The following is a 22,016-nucleotide window of genomic DNA, read 5'->3' on the forward strand; positions in this document are numbered from 1 at the left end:
ATTTGATAATTCAATCAGTTATTTGCTCTCTTCTCAGTGGCACCAAATTTACTTCTTTTTTGGCAATTAAAAAATTTAGTCGACATCTAATAGATGGCAAAATCAGAATTTGCCGATTAAATGACAATATCTAGTACCTGATCTACCAAAGGCTAAAAGTTTCTGAAAATATGAGTCTCTAGGTTATAAAATAGGAAGAGTTCTCTAATGAACCAATTTTCTGAGTTAGGTAATTAATACCTTGAGTTTATTCAGAAAGGGGGCAGGCTTAGTTTAAAATGTGAGTGATAGGGGCGCCTGGGTGGCGCAGTCGGTTAAGCGTCCGACTTCAGCCAGGTCACGATCTCGCGGTCCGTGAGTTCGAGCCCCGCGTCAGGCTCTGGGCTGATAGCTCGGAGCCTGGAGCCTGTTTCCGATTCTGTGTCTCCCTCTCTCTCTGCCCCTCCCCCGTTCATGCTCTGTCTCTCTCTGTCCCAAAAATAAATTAAAAACGTTGAAAAAAAAAAAATTAAAAAAAAAATAAAATGTGAGTGATAAAATTTGAGGTCATGATCCTATCCCTAATGTTGACCTATCCAGGGCCCCCAATGGCAGGGCACTTTCCTAAAACAATGGAGGATGTCAGCTTTTTATAAACTCCCCAAAATAATGTACTTCCCTTCAAAAAAAAAAAAAAAAAAAAAGTAAGAGGCAGAGGGTAAGGTTTACTACAGAAAAATACACTTATTTTACAGCCGAAAGGCTTTTACAGATCAATCCAGCTTCTTCATTTTATGGATGAGATACCCTTAAAGGACGAAAGAGGTTAAGTGACTTGCTTGGGTCACATTAACTGGAGGCCAAATGAAGGCTTCCCCTAACCTCCCACTGCTGGTGTATGCTCCTGTGCTGTCCACATTGTCTATCCCTTTGGGAATAGAAAATCCGAAGAAACCAGTGTTTAGAGGTCAGTTTTGAACTGCTAAGTTCAGTTTGAGATCTTACATCTACTTAAAGCCACAGATAACTGATTTGTGAGTAATGTGACATTTAATAATTACAAATTGCTTTTCAGAGCAACTTTTGGTTTGGTGGTGTTCACTCAGTGTCTTTTGCCCTGCTCCTTTTCAGTAAGACCCACTTTCATTAGCTCTCAGCCTCCTTCTGAGTTTTCAGTGTGGTTATCTCCCAGTGGTCACCCTCAGCATCTCTCAACTTTGCACCCTCAGTTATGTTCATCTATGTTTACAGTTACATACTTGAGGTCATGTGACTGCTAAATCCACCTGCCTGTGAACTATCCATTCTTCCATTGTCTGACAAGTCCCCATAGTGATCCTTCTAATACCTGACCCTGAAATGATCATCTCTTCTCCAAACCAATTCTACTTTTTTTTTTAAAAGTATCTCACGGGTACTCCTTGGTTTTCTTAATAAAAAATACTGTATTGGAGAGTCTGGGTGGCTCAGTTGATTAAGCATCCGACTTCAGCTCAGGTTATGATCTCACAGTTCGTGGGTTCGAGCTCTTTATTGGGCTCTGTGCTGACAGCTCAGAGCCTGGAGCCTGCTTCAGATTCTGTGTCTCCCTCCTTCTCTGCCCCTCCCCTGCTCGTGATCTGTCTCTCTCTGTCTCTCAGCAATAAATAAGTGTTAAAAAAATAAAAAGAAAATATTGTATCAAGTGCGGTTTTAAAAGTGTAGTTATAAAATTTACCTGTATTTTCCACTTCATGCAAAGCTTGAGGATGATTTTGGGGCTCAAGTCGCAATGTGGAAATGTGGCAGTGAATTGTAGTGAGTCACTTAGTCATTTTGTTAGCTTTATTTCTTTACATCCCTCCAAACTCAATTTGACATTCATGTTCCAGAAAGAAATGAACGTCATACCCAAATGAGAGCCCAGTTATTGCTTATGAGGAGAGAAAGGTGAAAACGGATCCAAGGTATTGGTATGCCTGTCGTGGCCCTGTCTTCTCTACTGTCTACTGGCAAATATTTGAATGTTTCCCTGATTGTTGGAGAAAAGTATGAAATAAGAAGAAATAAGAATAATAAAGTAAAGGCAAAAATAAACCAACTTTGGAGATATATTGATTCTCAAATGCTGAGAGTAAGCAGAGGAACTCATTTGAGCGTTAACTTTTAAATCCAAGGCAGTTTGCAACCTGATTTTAGCTACACTAAATTTGAACAGATAAAGCAACATTATTTCTTTTGCAGACAGCCATTCACTACTGGCGAAATTCCTATTGGACTTTAACCCTTGAGGGGGTCAATCTCTGGATCATGTGACTTATTCCCTCATTTGGAGTACAAATTAATGAATCTTCATCTCTGGTTTAGATCTTTCCCTGGAGATCCTAACCTACACCTCTGCACAACTACCCCATATGGATATTCCGCCAGCGTTCACACTACATGTTCAAAACGGAATTTATCCTTTGACTCGGCACCACAAACCTGCTTTGTTTTCTCTATTAGCAGCTGCCATGGCAGATCTCTTAGGAGTCATTCTAGCTTCTACTTTCTCTCTAATCTTTATTCTGTATTTATAATGACAATAGTCTGTTTTCATTTACCTAAGAAAATAAAAAAATCTGCAAGTCTGAAGTCCATTCTTTAAACCTCCCTGTTTTTAAAGTGCACTTCACTTACCTGGTTTGTTTCCCTGAAAGTGATGAGCTCACACTGTATGGCTAAATGACTTCCACCTATATTCTAAATGCCCTTAAAACTTGTAAAAATCACTTAAGTCCCCAAGTTAAGGGACCATGAGAGCCAGGAAAGGGATTTTGTTATGCCTTTACCCATCTAATCACTTCTAAACCAAGGCTTTAAGAACCTTGGATTTGGAAAACTGAGCGAAGCACTCTCTGAGGAAGACACTGAAAAAATGTGATTTTTATAACATTTTAGAGAATACAGGTTTTTTTCTTTTTTCTATCATATCCTTAAATCTTAAACTGAGCTTTCTAGGGGCTAACCTGATTATGTTACTTGCCTGCATAAAACCCTTTAATGGTGTACCCAGAATAAAGCCCAGACTCATTAGCATGGATTATAACACCCTCAGGATCAGGCACCTGCAAGGCATTTGGCATTCCCTCCTCCATTCATACTTTACTCCCGTCCTCCCTTCCCATCCGATTTCCTCCCTCCCACTCGCGACTCAGCCAGTCCCATCTGTCCTCTTTTAAAGGATCTGGGTATGCTATTTATTCGGACTAAAACAATCTCTGCCATCCTCCCCTCCTCTACCATCGTTTAATTGCCATTCACCCCCTCAGACTTTCCTCAGGGGAGCTTAGATAACAGTGCCAAAAGCTTACCTCAACCACAGTCCTTTCCACGCTAATTATGATAATGTGTTTACTTTTCAACCTCCTCCACTAGACAGTGAGCTTCTTCAGGGAAGCCATTTATACCTTCCTTGTATTCGAAGACCCAAGACCCAGCAAAGACTATATCCTATAATGGTAGGCATGTAAATCTATGTGGATGAACTGCAGTTCTCTTACAGCTGGTGGTGTTTAATCTGATCAACACCATAATTTTTTGTTGTCCTTTAAATGGAAACTAAGAGCAACTGAATGTTGTTTCAAAAGTTGGTCACCCCAAATATGGTCAAGGAAGTCACACAAGGTCACGTTTCAAAAAAGCAGATGCAATCTTTTTTGGAAAGTCCATACACTATCAAGTATTATTGTAATAGGTACTGCTTACATAAATTCAGCACAAAGTAGAACATTTATTTTGTGTATAATTACAGGTTTATTTTAGCCTAAAATATTTACTCTTTTGCAGTTTTACAGATCATTTTGTTTCCATTAGGCATCTCGAAAATTAAGAAAGAAGAAAGATAATTCACAACATTATTATCCTCTGCTAAATTCCAAAAAGTAATCCAGGTAGTATCGTGAAAAACTTTTACACCTGTTTTAATAGTCTCATTGTATGAAGAGGAATATAATAATGATACTTATATATTGGAAGGTAAAGAATTTTCAGGAAAAAAAAACCTGCATGTAAAAGTTATGCTATAAAAATGCACTCCATTGTTCTAAAAAGTGTGTATTTATTTAAGTCATCTCTATACCTAATGTGGGACTCAAATTCATGACCCCAAAATCAAGGCTCTCATGCTCTTCTGACTGAGCCAGCAAGGCTCTCCAAAAATGTACTCCATTCTCATTTCTTTTAAATTCTAACTCTAAACCAAAAATCTGACTTGAGATTCAAACTTAATACTTGTTTATTAAAAATCTAGTTTTATTTACTAGTATCATTCATCCAACTCCCAAACATTTATTATAGTATAAAAGTAGTTTTTAAAGAGCATGTTGGGGCACCTGGGTGGCTCAGTCAGTTAAGCATCCAACTCTTGATTTCAGCTCAGGTCATGAGATCGAGCCCCGAGTCAGGCTCCATGTTCAGCATGAAGCCTGCTTGGGATCCTCTCTCTTCCTCTCTCTGCCCCTCCCTCGGCTCATGCTCATCCTCACTCTGTCTCTAAACAGAGTGAATAAATAAATAAATAAATAAATAAACAAACATTAAAAAAATAAAAATAAAAAGTATGTTAATTTTTAATCACAGTCAAAAACTTTAAAAGATCTCTTGAAAAAACATTTAGAGCCCATATGTCAACTGTGCCAAAAAGATCCATCAAGGGAAGATCCTTGGGACTCGTCTTCTGGATCTGGACTAGTCTTCACCTATACTGAGGTGAAGACCTGAAGATACTCTAATCAGACTAATGTACAAAAATACCAGAAATAAATCAAAATCAATACAATAACTAATGGTCAGAACTACTGCAGAAAGCCATGGATGGACAAAGCTGAAGAAAACAAACTATAAAGATAGCATCTGAGGCTCAAATGGCTGCCACGTCATGTTAGAAGGAGACTGGATGGAAATAGGGGGGACCTCGGTCCGTACAGTGATTAAATATGGTAGGTTCATGTAATGATTTACTTTAAGAGAAGCCACAATAAATACAGAAATTTCTAAAACTTTATAAACTTGATTTTCAAGTAAAATATAAATTTTAGTTGAAGCAATCAAAACAATTTGCTCTGCATTTACAATGACTCATATGATCTTCTATATTTAATACAATCTATATAAATTATGCTTTTTCTCCTCTATTAATATACCCAAAACTTGGTTCAAAACAAATACTATCATGACAGAAATAGTATGGCTGAAAATATAGCTACCACAAGTTGGGTGACGGGCAAAGGGTCCATGAAAATACATTAAACATAAATGTTAACATCTATGTATTTCTGAAGCTTCAGTTACTCAGAAGTATTTGAAAAACGTATCTGAACTGCTAACTACAGCAGCTGACATCTATATTTGGGGTTATAAACAAGGCCAGAATGTCACTCATTTGTTGCAGACTCTTCCAAAGAAGACAATCACAGAAATTGGTTATATTGGGTGTTGAGCCAGTTATATTGGGCTTTGAAACGAATCAAGCAATATTTGATAGAATTCGGTTTGCTAATTATGAAGTTTAGTTAATAAGAGATACTAGAACAATAGATTGAGACATGCATCTGATGTCACAAAATGTGAAAGTAAAACAGACTCATCTGCTGCTATGCATGAGAAGAATTTCATGAGAAGAACAAAAAAGACATTTGTTTTACAGCTTAAGTTTTTAAAGACAAACTGCTCCAAGATCTTTACTTGGGTTTTAAAATATATTTTTCTTGAATCGCTTTAACTTTCTAAAGTGAGTTGACAAACTGCCAAGTTAAATAGTCTCTCATGCTTCCTTTCTTGTATATTTATTTAAAAAGTAGAATAGTACTAACGAAAAGCAAAACCTTATTTTTTTTTAAATTACTATGATTTTAGTAATCTCTTTACTGTTTTGCTAAACCAATTCTTCTTGATTTTGCCCAAACTATGTATTTTATTCTGGGTGCTTTCTCAGTTCATTTTGTATCTAAGCATAGGTACCAAATAAGCAACTGGCCAATGAACTCAGGATTGTCTCTCAATAGTTCACTTAACTTTTAAGACTGAACACAGCCTCCAGAAGTAACTAAGAACCTACTTTGTTCTGTTCTATAAAGTCACTTCAGGTTGGTTTAGAGTACTGGGGCAATTAATCTCTAATGTACTTAGAATATACTGTACTTTCACCATATAAATAGGGAGGTATAATTATACATATATGTAATATAAATGATACATAGCATACATGCCATATTATCATGATATATACATAGGATAATACATATTATAAAATGGGGTACACGAGCTGTCAGACCTAGAGAATACTAAAAGATCTTAAAACTTTTTTAACATATAAATAAGGGGATCTTTTGCATATTGTATGCAAAGAAGAAAATGACTAAAAATGTCTAAATAGATTTAAAGACAAATGAGGACAAAGAGAAGCAAAAGGAAAAGTTGTCAAATAAAAAGCCTGTGATGCTCACACCCTTTCTAGGATAACTATTCCTGACTATGGCCCTGCTGCTGGGGCCGTCTGGGTGGCTGTGGGTGTTGCGCATGGTTATCTTTCCAGCTGTGAGACCAAAGGTGGGCAGCTGACCAGTGGCAGCCAGTGTATGGGCTGGCCTGCAATTAATCACATGGCCTGGTGTGAAAAGACAAATAACAGCAATCGGATTATCCATGAGCACTCTAAAGTGAGTGAATAATGATCAAGGCAATTAGCAGCAGATGTGGAAGCTGCAAGGGCACTGAAAAGGGGCCCTGAGGCAGAACCAAGGCCACAGAGGGGCACTGTAGGCCAAAGCTCTAGGAAAGCAAAAAATTGTGCAGAGGATATAGAACAGGAAACAGAAAAGAAGGAAATAATGTGAGATAGAACAAAGCAGATGCAAAGACTTCCCAGAGGACAGAAATGCAGACAGCAGGACAAAGGGACAGTCCCCTGGGAGTGCCTCTGTTTCCAGTAACTTTCTCATTTCAGCACAGGACCATCCTTATTTACTTAAAGGCAAAATAAAACAAAACTCATTTTCTTCGTATACCCTGAGTGAGTCTCACACTCTGTTCCCCACAATTGGAACTTAATTAGAATTATTATTAATGATCTAAACCCAGGTTAATGAGAAATTTACACAAATATTACATGCTCTTAAATAGCTATATACAGCACATGAGACTTTTCAAATGTGCTGAATTCCCCAGAATTGGTGCCAACTTATCACAGAGCCAGTATACTAACTTACTTGGTTGTCAAGATTAAATCACACTAACAGCATGCTGCAGCACTGCTAGTTGTCTGGGTTTTAACCACTCAAACCCAAAACCTGGGTATGTATTACCAGTTTGAGAATTTTCTTTTATACTGAGTTCTTAGCAACCCATGCTACCTTAGAATTTTATGTTACTTAGGAGGGCCAGTGTGAGAGAACAGACTAGAAGCATTTATAATAACCCAGCAAAGGCAGAATAATTTTTAAGAAGTTGTCATATGGACAGACTGGAAAAAATTGTGCAAGCAACCTCACTATTCTTAAAGAATTTTAGCAAATGCACTAATAATCTCAAATCTGATTTGATATCCTATATTCCGGAGAAGAGGTTACAAAACAGCAGTCAAAGACCAATCTTGCCTATAGAAGTGTTTGGTTTGGTCTGCAATGTTTTTATTTGGTTGTTTTTAAATTAAACTAGCTGATCGAACTCCAAAATCAAAAGATAATACTTATATGTAAGTGCTAAAATTTTTGGCTTCTTTTGATACATCAGATGATTTGCCCATATGGGCCCGTATTATTTTCACAAGTCAACAAAGGATTATAGCCAAGGAGTTAGTTATTCCATTTAGAATGGACAAGTGCATTCCAGTTTCTGCTAATTTTCTCCTGTTGCTTGCCAAACCTTGTGAGTATTTCAGTTTGTAACCTCTGCTCTAGAGACAGGAGGCAGAAATCTCACCTGGGCCATCAACATACAACAATTATTAATCTACAAATAGCAACACCGCACATGAACAGATTGATAACTAAGATACTATGAAATACTTCAGAATTTCTAGTCCCAATTCCATTTTGGATTTAACGACAGTTAAGTGCAGATCTAAGCTGGCAGTCCCTGGCCCTTTCACTATGCCAAGGCCCTTCTTACCTTTTCTGTCGGGCTTGAGGTTCCTATCCACGGGGGGTGGTTCACAGTCTGCAACAGGAACTGGCCTTCGGGGAGGGGTCTTTGGGCTGGACCGGAAGCCCATATGAGCTGGAGGAGGAACTTGCATTCCAAACGAAGAGAAATCAAATGTTCCCGGAGTCATTGGCACATAATTTGCTTCCTGAATTGGTTCCGTAAAACTGCTGGAATGTTGTCGTGGAGGAGAATTGGGATTCATTGGGACATAATTTTCATCCAGTTCTTCACTTGATACACTTCCCACTGTCAATATATTTTTGATTTTCTAAAACACACATACATTAAACAAAAACTATTATCAAACAGGAAAACACAGTTGTAAGTCACACCTATTCATATGGATCTGAAAGGACTTTTATTTCATGATCTCATTTAGTTTCAGGGCACTAAGTGTGAAGATCCTGACAATGAAACACACTTGATACCAAGGTCAGTTATACTTACAAAGTGGTTATGGAAGCCTTCAAGTGAACTAGATCTGTCACTTGGAAATGTTCGTGGAATATCATAGCAGTCTTGAGAACTAGCATCTAAAATAGAAAACAAACTATAAGCATTTCTTCCCATCTTTGCCATCTCTTAGGATTCTCAGAATGATCTGTTCTCTTTCTTTACACACATGCATGCAGGTAAGCATGCACATGCGCAGATTTTTAAAAAGATGCTCACAGAACAGTATCTTGAATGGACACATTAAACCACCAGAAAACAGACACTCACTGATATGCTAACCAGTACCAGCATTTGATTACGGCAATGAATGATTGTCTAAGCCTGGGATGAGATGGGTATTTAATGACGGAGAAACGAAATACTTCTATTTTCCCATCTTTTGCACCACCTTGGGCCTAACTTATATCTCAGTAACCTATAATTAGATTACAGAGCTACTTCAAGTAGGGAATTAAAAACTGGTATTGAATGGCCAAATAAAGTATCCATATTAGTACTATTCACGATGCATTAAATCTTCATTTTCTTTAGGACAGGTGGATAACTACCACAAAACACAGAAACGTTAGCACATAGTTTATAGGGTATGTGCCTCTTAAACTCTGGCCTTCTATTTTTTAGGACTTTAAGAACCTCAGATTGGAACCCCGACTGAATTTTTCCCCTCTCAAGGTCTGTAATTTTTGGCAGGCTCTAGGAGATGGTATAGGACACAGTGAAGTGGCTAGGGTAAGGGGAGAGAAGATTCAGAGCTTTAAAAATAAATAAAACTAAACAAACAACTCATTAGGACTGGGTATACTCGTTGGGTACAACGTATAAATTGCTTATCGAGGAAGGAAGGAAACGGAGCCCAACAGATGTGACACGGAAGCAGCTATGATGGCACACAAATACAGGAAAGGGATGACTCGGAGAGGCTTTGTGGCTGGTCCTTTTCCTGCTCCTCTGTCCCATTAGAGTCTACACACCCAGGATACAGGGAAAGCAGGAAAGAGGGGTGCACACTTCCTGAGGCAGGAAGGTATTACTAAGGCCATACTTCTTCAGGGATGGAAAACTCCACCTCTTTCTCCCTTCCAGCAGAGCATGCACACAGGCACTCGCTGCATGCACAAACACCCTTTAAAGGATCTACTGAGACTCTGCCATCTTCCTACATGAGTGGGTGACTGCAGAGCTGAGGAAAAAAAGGACTATCATTTACCATCATTCTATGCTGAAAAGAACAAATATTCAGATAAACAGATTTTCTATCGTTAACTTCTAACACAGTAGAAGCCAGTTAGAGCTGACCTTTTCGCAATTTGTTCAAATCCACAGTGGAAATGGTATTACTACGTGATGGTGGCATCCCTGCTGTAGGGATACAGTAACTACTGTCAGTATCTGAGGCCGTGCGTGTGATACTACACGTTTCCACAGGCGATCGGTCATGAGCCGGATGTGGTTTCGGTGGCCGAGGTGGAGGAATATCTGGAATAGTGTCTAGCTTTGACGTCTGTCCCAAAGTTCCTTCTGGAAATGTTCGTGGAATCTGATAAGTATTACCAGGTGTTGGAGGAATGTCATAACTAATAGATACATGCCTCATTTGAGTCTCTACACTTGATGTCCCAGATGGGGTATTAAAAACATAGAGTTCTCCATCTGCCTCGGTACTTGATGGAGACACCTTTGGTAAAACATCGTGGGAGTAACTTCTGGGCAGGTTATAAAGGCTGGAGTCTACAGAAACAGATGCAGCACGAGACGGTGGAGAGTCATACATCATTTGCTGCTGAAAAAAGCCATTCACTCCATGTTTGCTCTGGGAGGAAGCAGGATTTTTATGAGAAGGGACGTTATCATTGCAGTCTGTTTCAGAAGAGGTGGATTTTGCAGAATCAGCATGTGTTCTAAATAAAAATTGTTAATGACAGAAAATAAAACACAGTGAAGACATAAGACTACATTTTAATAAATATATTTATAGTTTAGCAATCAAACTACATGGCTTTTTTCATTAGATTTTTTTGTGATCCATAAGATTTAAAGCATGAATGTTCCTTAGTTTTTATGATTATACACCAGACAATAAAACCACCACCACAAAACCACCAAAAGCATTCTCCCTAATTCCTGCCCTGTACGTGCCCACACCCCCAAATCCACCTATTAAATCCATGATCCCTGAAGCACTGGAATTAGAAAGGTACAAAACTCTGAGAAAGGTAAATGATTAAGACATAGACACCAGGAAAATCATTTCCCCTGACGAGCATGCAGAAACCTCGTGCCAATGCAGTTTATCAAGCTGGTCCATTGCTCTTTAGCCCACCTGTGGCAAATTTGTTGGTCTGCAAGACTATAAGTCTAATGATTTCCTGGTATCGAATAAATTCAATGTGACCTACAAGGAGGTGGCAACTTGAAAGGTTTGTATATCTTCCTTTCCACTAATTTTCTTTAACGAACACTCAGCGAATACTATAAAGACGATCAAAATATAACGCCCAGAGTTCGCCAACTCCAAAAAATAATTAACCTTGAGAAATCTCATTAGAGTATATTTAATGTTTTGGGTACATTTCCAGGCTTTGCTTTGTGTGGTATCACAAAATTTGGGTAAAAGCCAAAATGAAGCTAATGATACCAGCACATTGCACTTCCTTAACGGTTAACTAGATACTTAACCTCTTGTGAGTGATGTCTAAAGTCTGGTAGGAACTTGAATTTAATCTTTTAAAATGTAACTTGTGGGAGTTCTTTAAGGTCTGATCTTCCCTGATCTTTTAGTAACACTTAGCACTACGTATCACACGTATTTATTCAAACTCTCCACCGCTGGTGTCATGGAACCCATACTGTAACATCCTCACTTCCATTCTCCCTCGCTGATAACTCCCTTGTTTCACTGACTGGCTCCTTCTCCCCGTGTCTCCACCCGGGAACAGCCAACAGAATCCAGTCTTCTGGATTCTGATTCTTGACCACACACACCATTTAAAAACCCTGCTTTCTCATGACTTCACATTCCACTGAATGCTGATGACTCCCGTCATCTCACCAAACTCTTGAGTCCCATATTTTCAAACTGTTCAAATATATTTCTATATGGTTACCCCAGTGTTAACCCTGCTTATGCATACCAAGCCAAATTCAACTTACTTCTCAAACTGATTGTCCTTTCTGACTTGCCATGAAAAGAAATGTCTTTATCCAGATTCTCTAGGCTCAAAAGGCAATTAGCGTTGACTCACGCTCTTTGATCTCCACCATCCCCCTTCAGGCACTGACTCCTTCTTCCTAACCAAGTAACTATTCCCTGCTCTGTTCCCACTGTCCCCACCCCAAGTTCAGGTCTGGGTCTCTGCTAAGATCCACACCACCGAACCCTCCTAAGAAGTCTCAGTGGACCTCCTTCCTCCAGTTTCTCCCTCTTCCAGTGAACTCAAGGGACCATACTGCGAGGCTGCTATAAGGTCAGTATTTTCAGAACATGGCTTTCATATCACTCATCTATTTGGAGAAAATACTGTTAAAGGTCCCAGCAGGCTGTGGGAACTACAAAAAAAGCCCACAAGCAACTCCACTTACCATCCCTGGCTGAGGCTATACCATCCCTGGCTCCACCTGACATGCCCTATCTTATCCCCTACTCTCCCCCAGTGGAACCCTCTACTCTGGGCAGGCTTTCCTCTCATTTGCTTCCTCTGGCCCCTCACTCTCACCTCGCCTTTCTCTCAAATGCTTTTTATGCAGATTGCTAATGACAGGGTCCTTTTCTCTCACCAACAAGTATAGTTCAAATCCTACACCTCCTTGGAAACGTTTCACCTTCTATTTTAAGAACACTTGCACTGTCCCTTCTAGGAATTTCTAATGCATCTACACATATTCTAAATTTGCACTTCATTTAATTCAAACATGTGGGTTAAGAGAAGCTAGAAGCACAAGTAATAAGTTCCCTGCTCTTGACTAGCTTATGGTTTAGCGAACAATAAACTATATATATCTAACTATTTCCAATTCTGTGATAAAAGGGAGGCATGACCAGGATGCTATGAAAACCCATAGAGGCATTTAGTTCAGGCTGGGAGTTTGGAGGAATGTTTCCTAGAGGAGTAGATGTCTGAGCTGAATCTTGAGTCCTGCCAGATGAACAAGAGTTTGCAAAGCAATTCTCCTGTCTTCACCTGCAGACACTTAACGTTTGACTTCTTCATAAGCTTTGCTTGTAAACTCTGAGGGTGACTGTATCTGAGGCGGCTTATGTAGTTAGTCTGTTCCTTCACAGCACCTACCAAGACAGTGGGCACATAGTGGATACTTCATAAATATCTGTCAATTAACTGTCACTTCTGTGAAATACATAGATACAAAATCTATCTGAGCAGGGATTCTCAGCATAATTTCTACTATAACAGGAAAGCTATAACACCAATGAGATCAATGAAAGATACCATACAACAAGAAAATGCACTGAAAACTGTGACTTAGCTATTGGCTTTTAAAACGTTGATACTGAAAAATAATTGTGAATCTCTATAAAATAAAATCTTAGTTAGTAGCAGAGGTAACAAAGTTGCGAATGTATAATTTTAAATACTCACAGCAAACAAGCAAAATCAAGTTAGAATTTGATATTATTAACTAGTATTGATTTATAAAAAGATTTTTGTTTGTTTTTGTTTTTGTTTTTTTGCTCTTACAGGTAAAATCCCATTACAACAAATATCTAGAAACCCATCTTTGGAATGTCTGTATTCCATTATCTCGGGGAATCATTCACAACAACCTAATCTGTGGTTCTTGACAAATTCTACATAAAAATTGTTGAACAAGCACTTTGTACCATCTTAGTCCCGTAACAGTCACTTTCTCCATGAAAACAATCACAACAATTTTTTGTTATAAAATAATGCTTAATATCCAATCACTCCATTTAAAAAGCATCTTTCACATCTACTATGTAATTCCCACTTTTATATACCTCAAGTGAGGACATAAATATCCCCAACATCACTAGTTGCCACCACACTGCTGATGGCAGACACAGGTTCCCTGGTCTTCATTTTCTGGCTCCAATTCTGTTACCTCTGGCCTTCCAATTAACAGAAAATGACAAGAGTGATCAAATGAAACCACTGCACAGCTTAGAAGAAAAGAAAGAAGCAGGAAGGGAGATGATGGGGAAACCAAGGATTTGGGGAAGGCTTTATGATACCTTTGGGCAAGCACTGAAGTCCATAGATTTGTTTCTACTTAAAAATGTATAAACTCAGAGCTTGAGGTAAGCTCTGCTTCATGGCTAGGTACGATGACTGGAAAGTTTTACGGTTTTTAGCAATATACTTGATTGATTAGATTTCATCAAATTTCACTAAAACCCAATTTATATATTCCCATAGAATTTGCTATATTGGAATTTTACCTGTATAATTAATTTCTCACACAGATCCAAAGCAACCACAACACACTCACTGCAATGGAATCGTTTTGCTTTCAAAATCTTCTAGTAGTAGGTATTCCTCTCCTTCTTCAGAAACAAAAGATGACCCTTGGCTGGTTTACAATCACATAAGAAATGGAGCAAGATCACCATTTATAAATCAGTGAAATCTGTTAAGCAAGTAATACTGTGAGTCTGTAACAAAGACTATGAAACAGGAGACAGATTTCTAAAAGAGCCTTGTAGGTACAAGTGTTCTTTGCCAAAGATAGTAGAGAATGCGTTTCTTCCATAAAACTCCTGAATATCAGAAACCATTAAGAGAATATAACCTGAAATATAGTAAGCCTAAACTATAACCCTAGATAGTTGGGTTTCTCTTAAGCCTTCAAATCAGAATTTAAAGTTTCAAGATTCTAAGTGCACACGCACGCACGCACGCACGCACACACGCACACTCACAGGTATTTACCTGGTGGGTTCAGGCTTCTTGCTTTGACAGTTGATTAGCAAGAGGTAGTCTTGAGGATCCTCCTGGATGCCAACAGTTTCCAGGTGTGGTGGAAGGTTAATTAGCTGATAGGGAGGAGGTGGAGCAGTGGAGGATGAATCTACCTGGGTGGACGGCGGTGCTGTGTTGACCGCCAAAGGTAAATCGGCTGCTGCCTGGGCAGAGTTGCCAGGGGGCTTCACAAGATCTGCAACACCAAAGTAGAACTGTCATCGTCTATCCCATTTTAAGGGCTGTTTCTTAAATAAAGCTCCTTGAAAGTTTGAAGACAAACTGTTTAAACACACAGGAGCGTGATAAACCATGACAATGTCAGTTAAAACAAATTCTACCTATACAGCAACATTTGTACAAGAAATTATTGGCTCTTGTCAAAGAGATATGAAGAGTAAGGCTCTTTCTTCCAGAGGTTATAATAAAGCCATGTTCCCTTTGCCTTGAACAATCTTTAGTTTTGAGGCTACTGGCAATGAAGATGTTATATAATCGTAGCACCAGAGGTAGATTTTTTTCCATAATAAAAAAACAAAGTGTTTCCCATGCCAAGCCAACTTTCCAAGGAGGCCCATTTTATTATGTGGCATTTACAGGCACAAGGATCACCTCTTCGCCCCATCTTTATTTTGCTGTTCATTCTTTTCCTTCTACTCCTCAGCAGACTAAGGAGAAATAGTTCTAATTCTGGGATTCATGTTCAGGGAAAGAGATTTTCTTTAATGCTTCTCTTCTCCCCTCAGCTCATAGCCTCATTTACCATTTATTGGGTTTCTGTAATATTTTCAGGCAAAAGGGGTCAGCAAGTGAGGGAGTAATTTATTAAGCACTCAACAATGTTCTGAGAAGATATATGAAACTAGCTAAATTGGTTACAGTTAAGTAATCTGAAAACAAACTGAAAACCTAGAGATAAAATCCCACGTTAATCACTGACACAACCAAGTAAATTTTCAAGAACCCAGAAGAAAAATTCTGTTAGTGTGGTTAGGAATATAAGACTATAAATCCAGAAAAAGGTAAATACTCATATATGAATAAACAAATTTATTTACTGTCTATGTTAGAACAGAAAAGGCTGGCTTCAAACTGAGATTTTTTTTTAATAACAAAACATTATCTAAAAGACACTAAAAAGTGGTAAAGGTTTTAATATGTTCAACCAAATAAAATCAAATGGGAGGTCATATGACCTGTCAATTCACCAGGAAGGAGCTACATGTCAGCTCTAGCTTCCCTAGACACTACAGGATAAGTCCACATGGTTTTGATAATGTCTTTATGTATTCAACTTTAGTATCTGTATATGCACCACAGCAAAATTTATGTAGTTTATATTTTATAACTGTTCTTCCTAAGCACAGAAGCTCATATCATGGGGCGCCTGGGTGGCTCAGTCGGTTAAGCATCCAACTCTTGGTTTCAGCTCAGGTCATGATCTCATGGCTTCGTGGGATCGAGCCCTGAACTGGACTCTGTGCTGACAGTGTGGAACCTGCTTGGAATTCTCCTTCTCTCTCTCTCTCTCTCTCTCTCTCTCTCTCTCTCTCTCTCTCTCCCCCCTCATGCATGCTCTTTCTCAAAATTAATAAACTTTTTAAAAAAGCTCATAATTATAAAGCTTGAATAAACACATTAGTATGGCTAAATATAAGCTTACCTTTATTTATGGGTCCCCAAAACAAACACAAAGGATCAGAACTCCTATGCATCAGTGTGCCCCACAGGTGGTAGATGCTTAAACTGTTTCATTCACCCAGCAGAAACTCACTAAGCACTTTCTTTCTTTCTCTCTCTCTTTTTTTAAATGTTTATTTTAAATAAATAAATAAATAAATAAATAAATAAATAAATAAATAAATGCTTATTTTTGAAGGAGAGAGAGACATAGCGTGAGCAGGGGAGGGGCAGAGAGAGAGGGAGATACAGAATCTGAAGCAGGCTCCAGGTTCTGAGCTGTCAGCACAGAGCCGGATGCGGGGCTCAAACTCATGAGCTGTGAGATCATGACCAGAGCCAAAGTCAGACTCAGCTTAACCAACTGAGCCACCCAGGTGCCCCACTAGGCACTTTCTCTATGTCATGCTGGAAGAGATTAAGGCAAGGGGCACTCCCAAATCTTTAAGATCCATTCAACTGCAAGTGCAGTTTGGAATTTGCTCAAGCATTATGTCAGCCCTACTAGGTGCTAATTTAAGTATGAAGACTTCTTTCACTTGGAGAGTTTGGCCTGAGTACATAGAAGTTGAGCTAATTTCTAACATTTTCTCTTTGTTATGCTGCATGCAATGTCAAGTCTTCATACAAGCTCATCTAATAAAATCTAATACTTTATGCCAGGAGTTAATTCCTTCTTATTTATGAAAGGTGAGAAAAGAAAATGGTGAGAACAGAAAAATATTCTTTTGGACATTTATACAACATAATGCCATAATTTCAGTGGGAACTCATAAATACCTCATTACATCTAATAGATGTTGATTGCCAATAGTACACATAATGTACTCTGTGAAATGTTTTACTGTTTTGACTCAGTTGCAAATATATAAAGATTTAGTTAAGAGGATTTTACATCAGTGACTCAGTAAATCCTTGTGCATTGTTAAACTTAAGAGAATTATGAAAAATATTTACCTGAAATATAAAAATTTTCAGAAAAAATATTTTCTGAAGAGCTTTCAGAAAAACCTATACAACTTCAAGGAAGAAAAGGGGGAGGGAGAGGTCAGAAAGCAGTTACCATATCCTATAGGCTGTATTCACAAATACATTTTACATACTTCTTTTTGTGCCATAGACGTGTGGTAAAATCGTATGATCCCATTCAATTTTTAGTTCTGACCAAAACAAAATGAAACTCAACACTGGAAACACATCACTAAATAAAACAGTCTGAATCCTAATTTTCCACTGTAACTCCTAAAGTAAGTTTCTCAGGTGGATGTTTTTAGAGATACACTTTTCCTGTAATATTTTTTCTAAACTTGATAGCTACACACTAAATGAACACAGTGATTCATCTTCAGTGTGGGAAAAGAATCACCCAGCCAGGCAATCCTTTTGTCTGACCTTGTTTTATTAACACAATGGGACCATCTCGTTTTTAACCTTCCATTTCTTCTACCTGTGAATGACTAAAGTTTTTTATCCTCTTTAGAGATGCAAGATCCTCTCAATTTCTGGGAAAAAAAAAAAAAGACTGGGATTCAAAGGTTCTTTTTTAAAAAATATATAGTATCTTGTTCACAATATGGGAAAGCTTGCATCTACTTCTAAGAGGCAAGAACTGGAGAGAACTTCCACTATGTTCACTAGCAAGCTCATGAAAGAAAAGACCTTTAAACAGCCATGAAAAGCAAGCCCAACCATTCCAAACAAGATGGCATATGAAGGACTTAAAAAGGAAAGGGAACCGGGGCACCTGGGTGGTTCAGTCGGTTAAGAGTCTGACTTCGGCTCAGGTCATGATCTTGCGTTCTTGGGTTCGAGCCCTGGGGCAGGCTCTGTGCTGACAGCTCAGAGCCTAGAGCCTGCTTCGGATTCTGTGTCTCCCTCTCTCTCTGCCCCTCCCCTGCTCGTGCTCTCTCAAAAAAATTAAATAAAACATTAAAAACAATTTTTTTAAAAAGGAGAGGGAACACTGCTCTGCCACTTTGGCTCAGATAATGCACTATCTTCAAAGTTTTAGTCTTTGGGGCTGTTTTACTCATATTAATTTGACTATATACTCAGCTCTGCATATTTTAATGCAAGCATTGCAGTGTGTCTAAGTACTCTCATTTCTGGTCAAAGTTAACCAATTGGTCTGAAAAACTTCTGTTCCACTTTATAAAGACACATGATTTACCCCATTCTGCCTGACAAGTAGTTGAGCAGATCCCGTTTGTTGTTTTCTGCCTCACCTGGGTCTCTAACTTACTGCTCTTTCTAAGTAATGCTGGTATCAAGTTTCTGAGAACCAAATATCAGCTCAGGGTTTGCTTATGTGTGTAAAATCATTTCCTGTGTCTTAATTCAAAAAACATAAAGAGTATAATTAGCATTCGTTAAAGGCCTAATAAGCTGCTGGAGCAAATTCTTAACTAAATTTTACTTAGAAAGGTAACAAGTACTGGTAAGGTAAACTTCAACCAGATTTTGGTGAAGAGAAGTATATTATTATGTGAAGAGAACTACAAATAATAAATTGGTCCACATGACCCTGGCTTAATGCACAGTTTTATCCTGGTTGGAACCATAATGCCCTAGTGTTACTGTCCCTCATAGAAGTCGGGTGCCTACGTAATGCCTCTAAACAGTCAAAATAATATATACAGATAATATTTTTTCTTTTAATTTTTTTTTAATTTGAGAGAGAGAGAGAGAGAGAGAGAGAGCGTGTGAGTTGGGGAGAGGGGCAGAAGGAGAGGGACAATCTTAAGCAGGCTCCACACTCAGCAAGGAGCCCAATATGGGGCTGGATCCCATGACCCTGGGATCATGACCTGAGATAAAATCAAGAGTCGGATGCTCAACCAACTGAGCCACCCAGGTAACCCATATATACATGCGTACATACATACATACATATATATATATAAAGGCACAAGAGCTCAAGCCCAGGGAAGCAATTCTACTCTTTCTCATTGATAAGGAGAATATTTCAAAGTTAATATGACCAGGTCCTCTGATTTTGTAACTACTGCCATACTGTATTTAGCATGTGGTAATAAAACTGCAGTGTTGCTCATGTCCTTGTCAGGAGACTAGATGAGATCCTTTTCTCTCAAGCTGGGCTACATTTGCTGATAGGATACTTTCTGGTTTCTACAGCAAAAATTTTACCTTTATGTTCACAAACAGGTCAACAGGCAAATAGGTCAAGGTTACTCTGTTTCTATTAATTACTAATTTACCTGGTCTGTTGTAGAATTTTTTTTTTTTGTCAAGAGATGCATTTTGATTGGATCTATGCCTAATTAACTTAACAAATTAAGAGTCTATCGACAAAGATTATGCATCAATTAACATCAATCCTAAAGTAACTGTTTTCTCATTTCAGAACACATCATTTTTTATAGAAGAACATTTTGTAAAGGTAAATCTAACAAATGTATACAAACGAGAAACATCAGTAGTTGCAATTTTTAGTGAAGCAACCTGCAATTTCAATTTATTTATTCAAAAATTGAAGACCTTTAATCATAGCCCAATCTATTTAATGTGTTTCAAATAGAAATTTTTTTATTTTGATGATCTCCTTAATAGGTTGTGCAAACATTCTTGGAAACTTTTTTTTTTAATTTTTTTTTTAACGTTTTTATTTATTTTTGAGACAGAGAGACACAGAGCATGAACAGGGGAGGGTCAGCAAGAGGGAGACACAGAATCTGAAACAGGCTCCAGGCTCTGAGCTGTCAGCACAGAGCCCGACTCGGGGCTTGAACTCACAGACCGCGAGATCATGACCTGAGCCGAAGTCGGCCGCTTAACCGACTGAGCCACCCAGGCGCCCCTCTTGGAAACTTTTTAAATAAACCCCTAGGAAGTGCTGAAAATGTCTTAATTCTTAATCCAGAGGCATCCATCCTGTCATCAGAATCACCGCGGGGATTTTAAAGATCTAGGTGCTGGAGCCCCGTTCCAGGAGACTCAATGAATCAAGATCTCAAGAGCAGCCACTTGAAAATGTGTAAGAAAACAAAACAAAAACAGAATAAACTCTAGTTAAACTGGTCCTCAGGGAAATGCAAATTAAAACCACAATGAGGGGCACCTGAGTGGCTCAGTGGGTTAAGCAGCCACCTCTTGATTTCCACTCAGGTCATGATCTCAGGGTCGTGAGATCCAGTCCCCTGTTGGGCTCTGTGCACAGTGTGGAGCCCACTTAAGATTCTGTCTCTCTCCCTCTCTCTCTCAAAAATAAAAATAAATAATAAAACTACAATGAGACACCAGTACACATTTATGAGGATGGCTAAAATTAATGACTGACAAGACCAAATGTTGATGAGAATGTAGGTAACTGGAAGTCTCCTACACTGCTGGTAGGAAAGCAACCAGTACATATCCTATGATGTAGCAATTCCATCCATCGCTATTTACCCATAAGAACTAAGGGTTTATGTCCATCAAAAGATATATATAACAACGCTCACAACAGCTTTATTTGTATCAAAATAGAAATAACCCAAGTGTCTATCAACATTCAAATGGATCCATAATTTGTGATATACTCATGAAATGGAATGCTACACAAGATGAAGAACTCCCACTAAATGCTACATGGATGGATCTCACAGACTTCTATTGGAAAAAAGAAGCCAGATTCAATGGTTTTGCTCATATAAAGTTCAGATACAGGCAATACTAATCTATGGTTATAGAATCAAAATCAAAAAAATTTTTTCTGGGTTTGTACTGGAAAGAAGGATGTGAAAAAAACCTTCTGGGGGCTGGACATATTCTCTTTTTTTAACTCTGAGTGGCAGTTACACAGATTTATGTTTCTATATATAGATATAGATGGATGTATACAACTATATTGTACTGTATACTTAAGATCTGTACCTTCGACAGTAATGCGTCATACCTGAATAAAAAGTAAATAAAAATAAATCTAGCAGTTCTCTAATTAAGAAGAACTGCTTTTACAGGAAAAGGGAGCATATGTATATTCTTACATTAGTTTACCTACTTTTCTAAAGGGAAGAATATCAAACAGTGACTATTTTTAAGCCACTATTATCTGGGCACTTTAAGAAAAGCAACTCAACTGATTGATAAGAGGCAACTTTCTAATCTTGCACCCTGAAATTAGACCAGGAGCCATTGCGCCAAGTTAGTTAGCTGTTTAGAGTCCTTAGGCTGTGTTTCCTGGCACTTGTTAAGCAGATTTAACAGCTTCCACCTTGGTGTAGAAACAAAAATAAATCTGCACATTTCCAAGAAAAACAAAAATTAGTCTCTACCCTCAAATCTGCTAAATAAAAGCATTCATAGGAACCGCACACAGTTCAATGAGCTACAATTTAAAAACAGATTCAGCTTGCCAGCATTCTGAGTATTCAATAATAGCAGTGGTCACCTGGGGCAGCGGAAATAACATGGTAACGATATTTTGAGAGGTTCCTGGAATCAAAACACAGGTCAGATTTTTCCCCTTTCCTTTTGTTTTCAGCAAAAAGTAGTTATTCTCATAGGGACTGGGGATAGTTATTTTCTCAGACTGTAATACCCAAGCATAGGATATTTCTTCCCACATCTTGCCTGACACAAGCATAGGGAAAAATGATTTCGTGTCATTAGTTTTAAGCCAAGAGTAAGAGCATACTCAACTTTGAAATGGGAAGAGCACAGGGCTCAGGGGACAGATTCTAGGTAAAAACAAAAACACCTATTATTTAGTGATTGGTGGGGAGATCTATTTAGAAGCAAGAGAATATAAAGCAGGTGGTAAAGCAAATGGAAGAACAAAGATATTCTGATGTTTACTTTGTC

The 22,016-nt window shown here is 38.4% G+C and overlaps 1 protein-coding gene across 8 annotated transcripts in view; it reads right to left on the minus strand.

Annotated features, from left to right (window-relative positions):
• Window positions 1-22,016, minus strand: part of GAB1 (GRB2 associated binding protein 1) — a 123,884-nt gene that overhangs the window by 16,073 nt on the left and 85,795 nt on the right. For 6 of the 8 annotated variants that reach the window (XR_009259278.1, XM_058721284.1, XM_058721280.1 and 3 more), the window contains 5 exons: window positions 14,505-14,730; window positions 14,065-14,145; window positions 9,895-10,496; window positions 8,590-8,675; window positions 8,107-8,410 (listed from right to left, as the gene is read on the minus strand). Coding sequence is in view for 7 of the 8 variants with exons in the window: in XM_058721284.1 (XP_058577267.1) it covers window positions 8,107-8,410; window positions 8,590-8,675; window positions 9,895-10,496; window positions 14,065-14,145; window positions 14,505-14,730 (1,299 nt within the window). In the remaining variant the exon portion in view is untranslated. The remainder of the gene's footprint in view (window positions 1-8,106; window positions 8,411-8,589; window positions 8,676-9,894; window positions 10,497-14,064; window positions 14,146-14,504; window positions 14,731-22,016) is intronic. The other 2 variants (XM_058721283.1, XM_058721286.1) reach the window with 1 other exon arrangement.

This window comes from Neofelis nebulosa, chromosome 3, assembly GCF_028018385.1.
Source record: "Neofelis nebulosa isolate mNeoNeb1 chromosome 3, mNeoNeb1.pri, whole genome shotgun sequence".
NCBI lineage: Eukaryota > Metazoa > Chordata > Mammalia > Carnivora > Felidae > Neofelis > Neofelis nebulosa.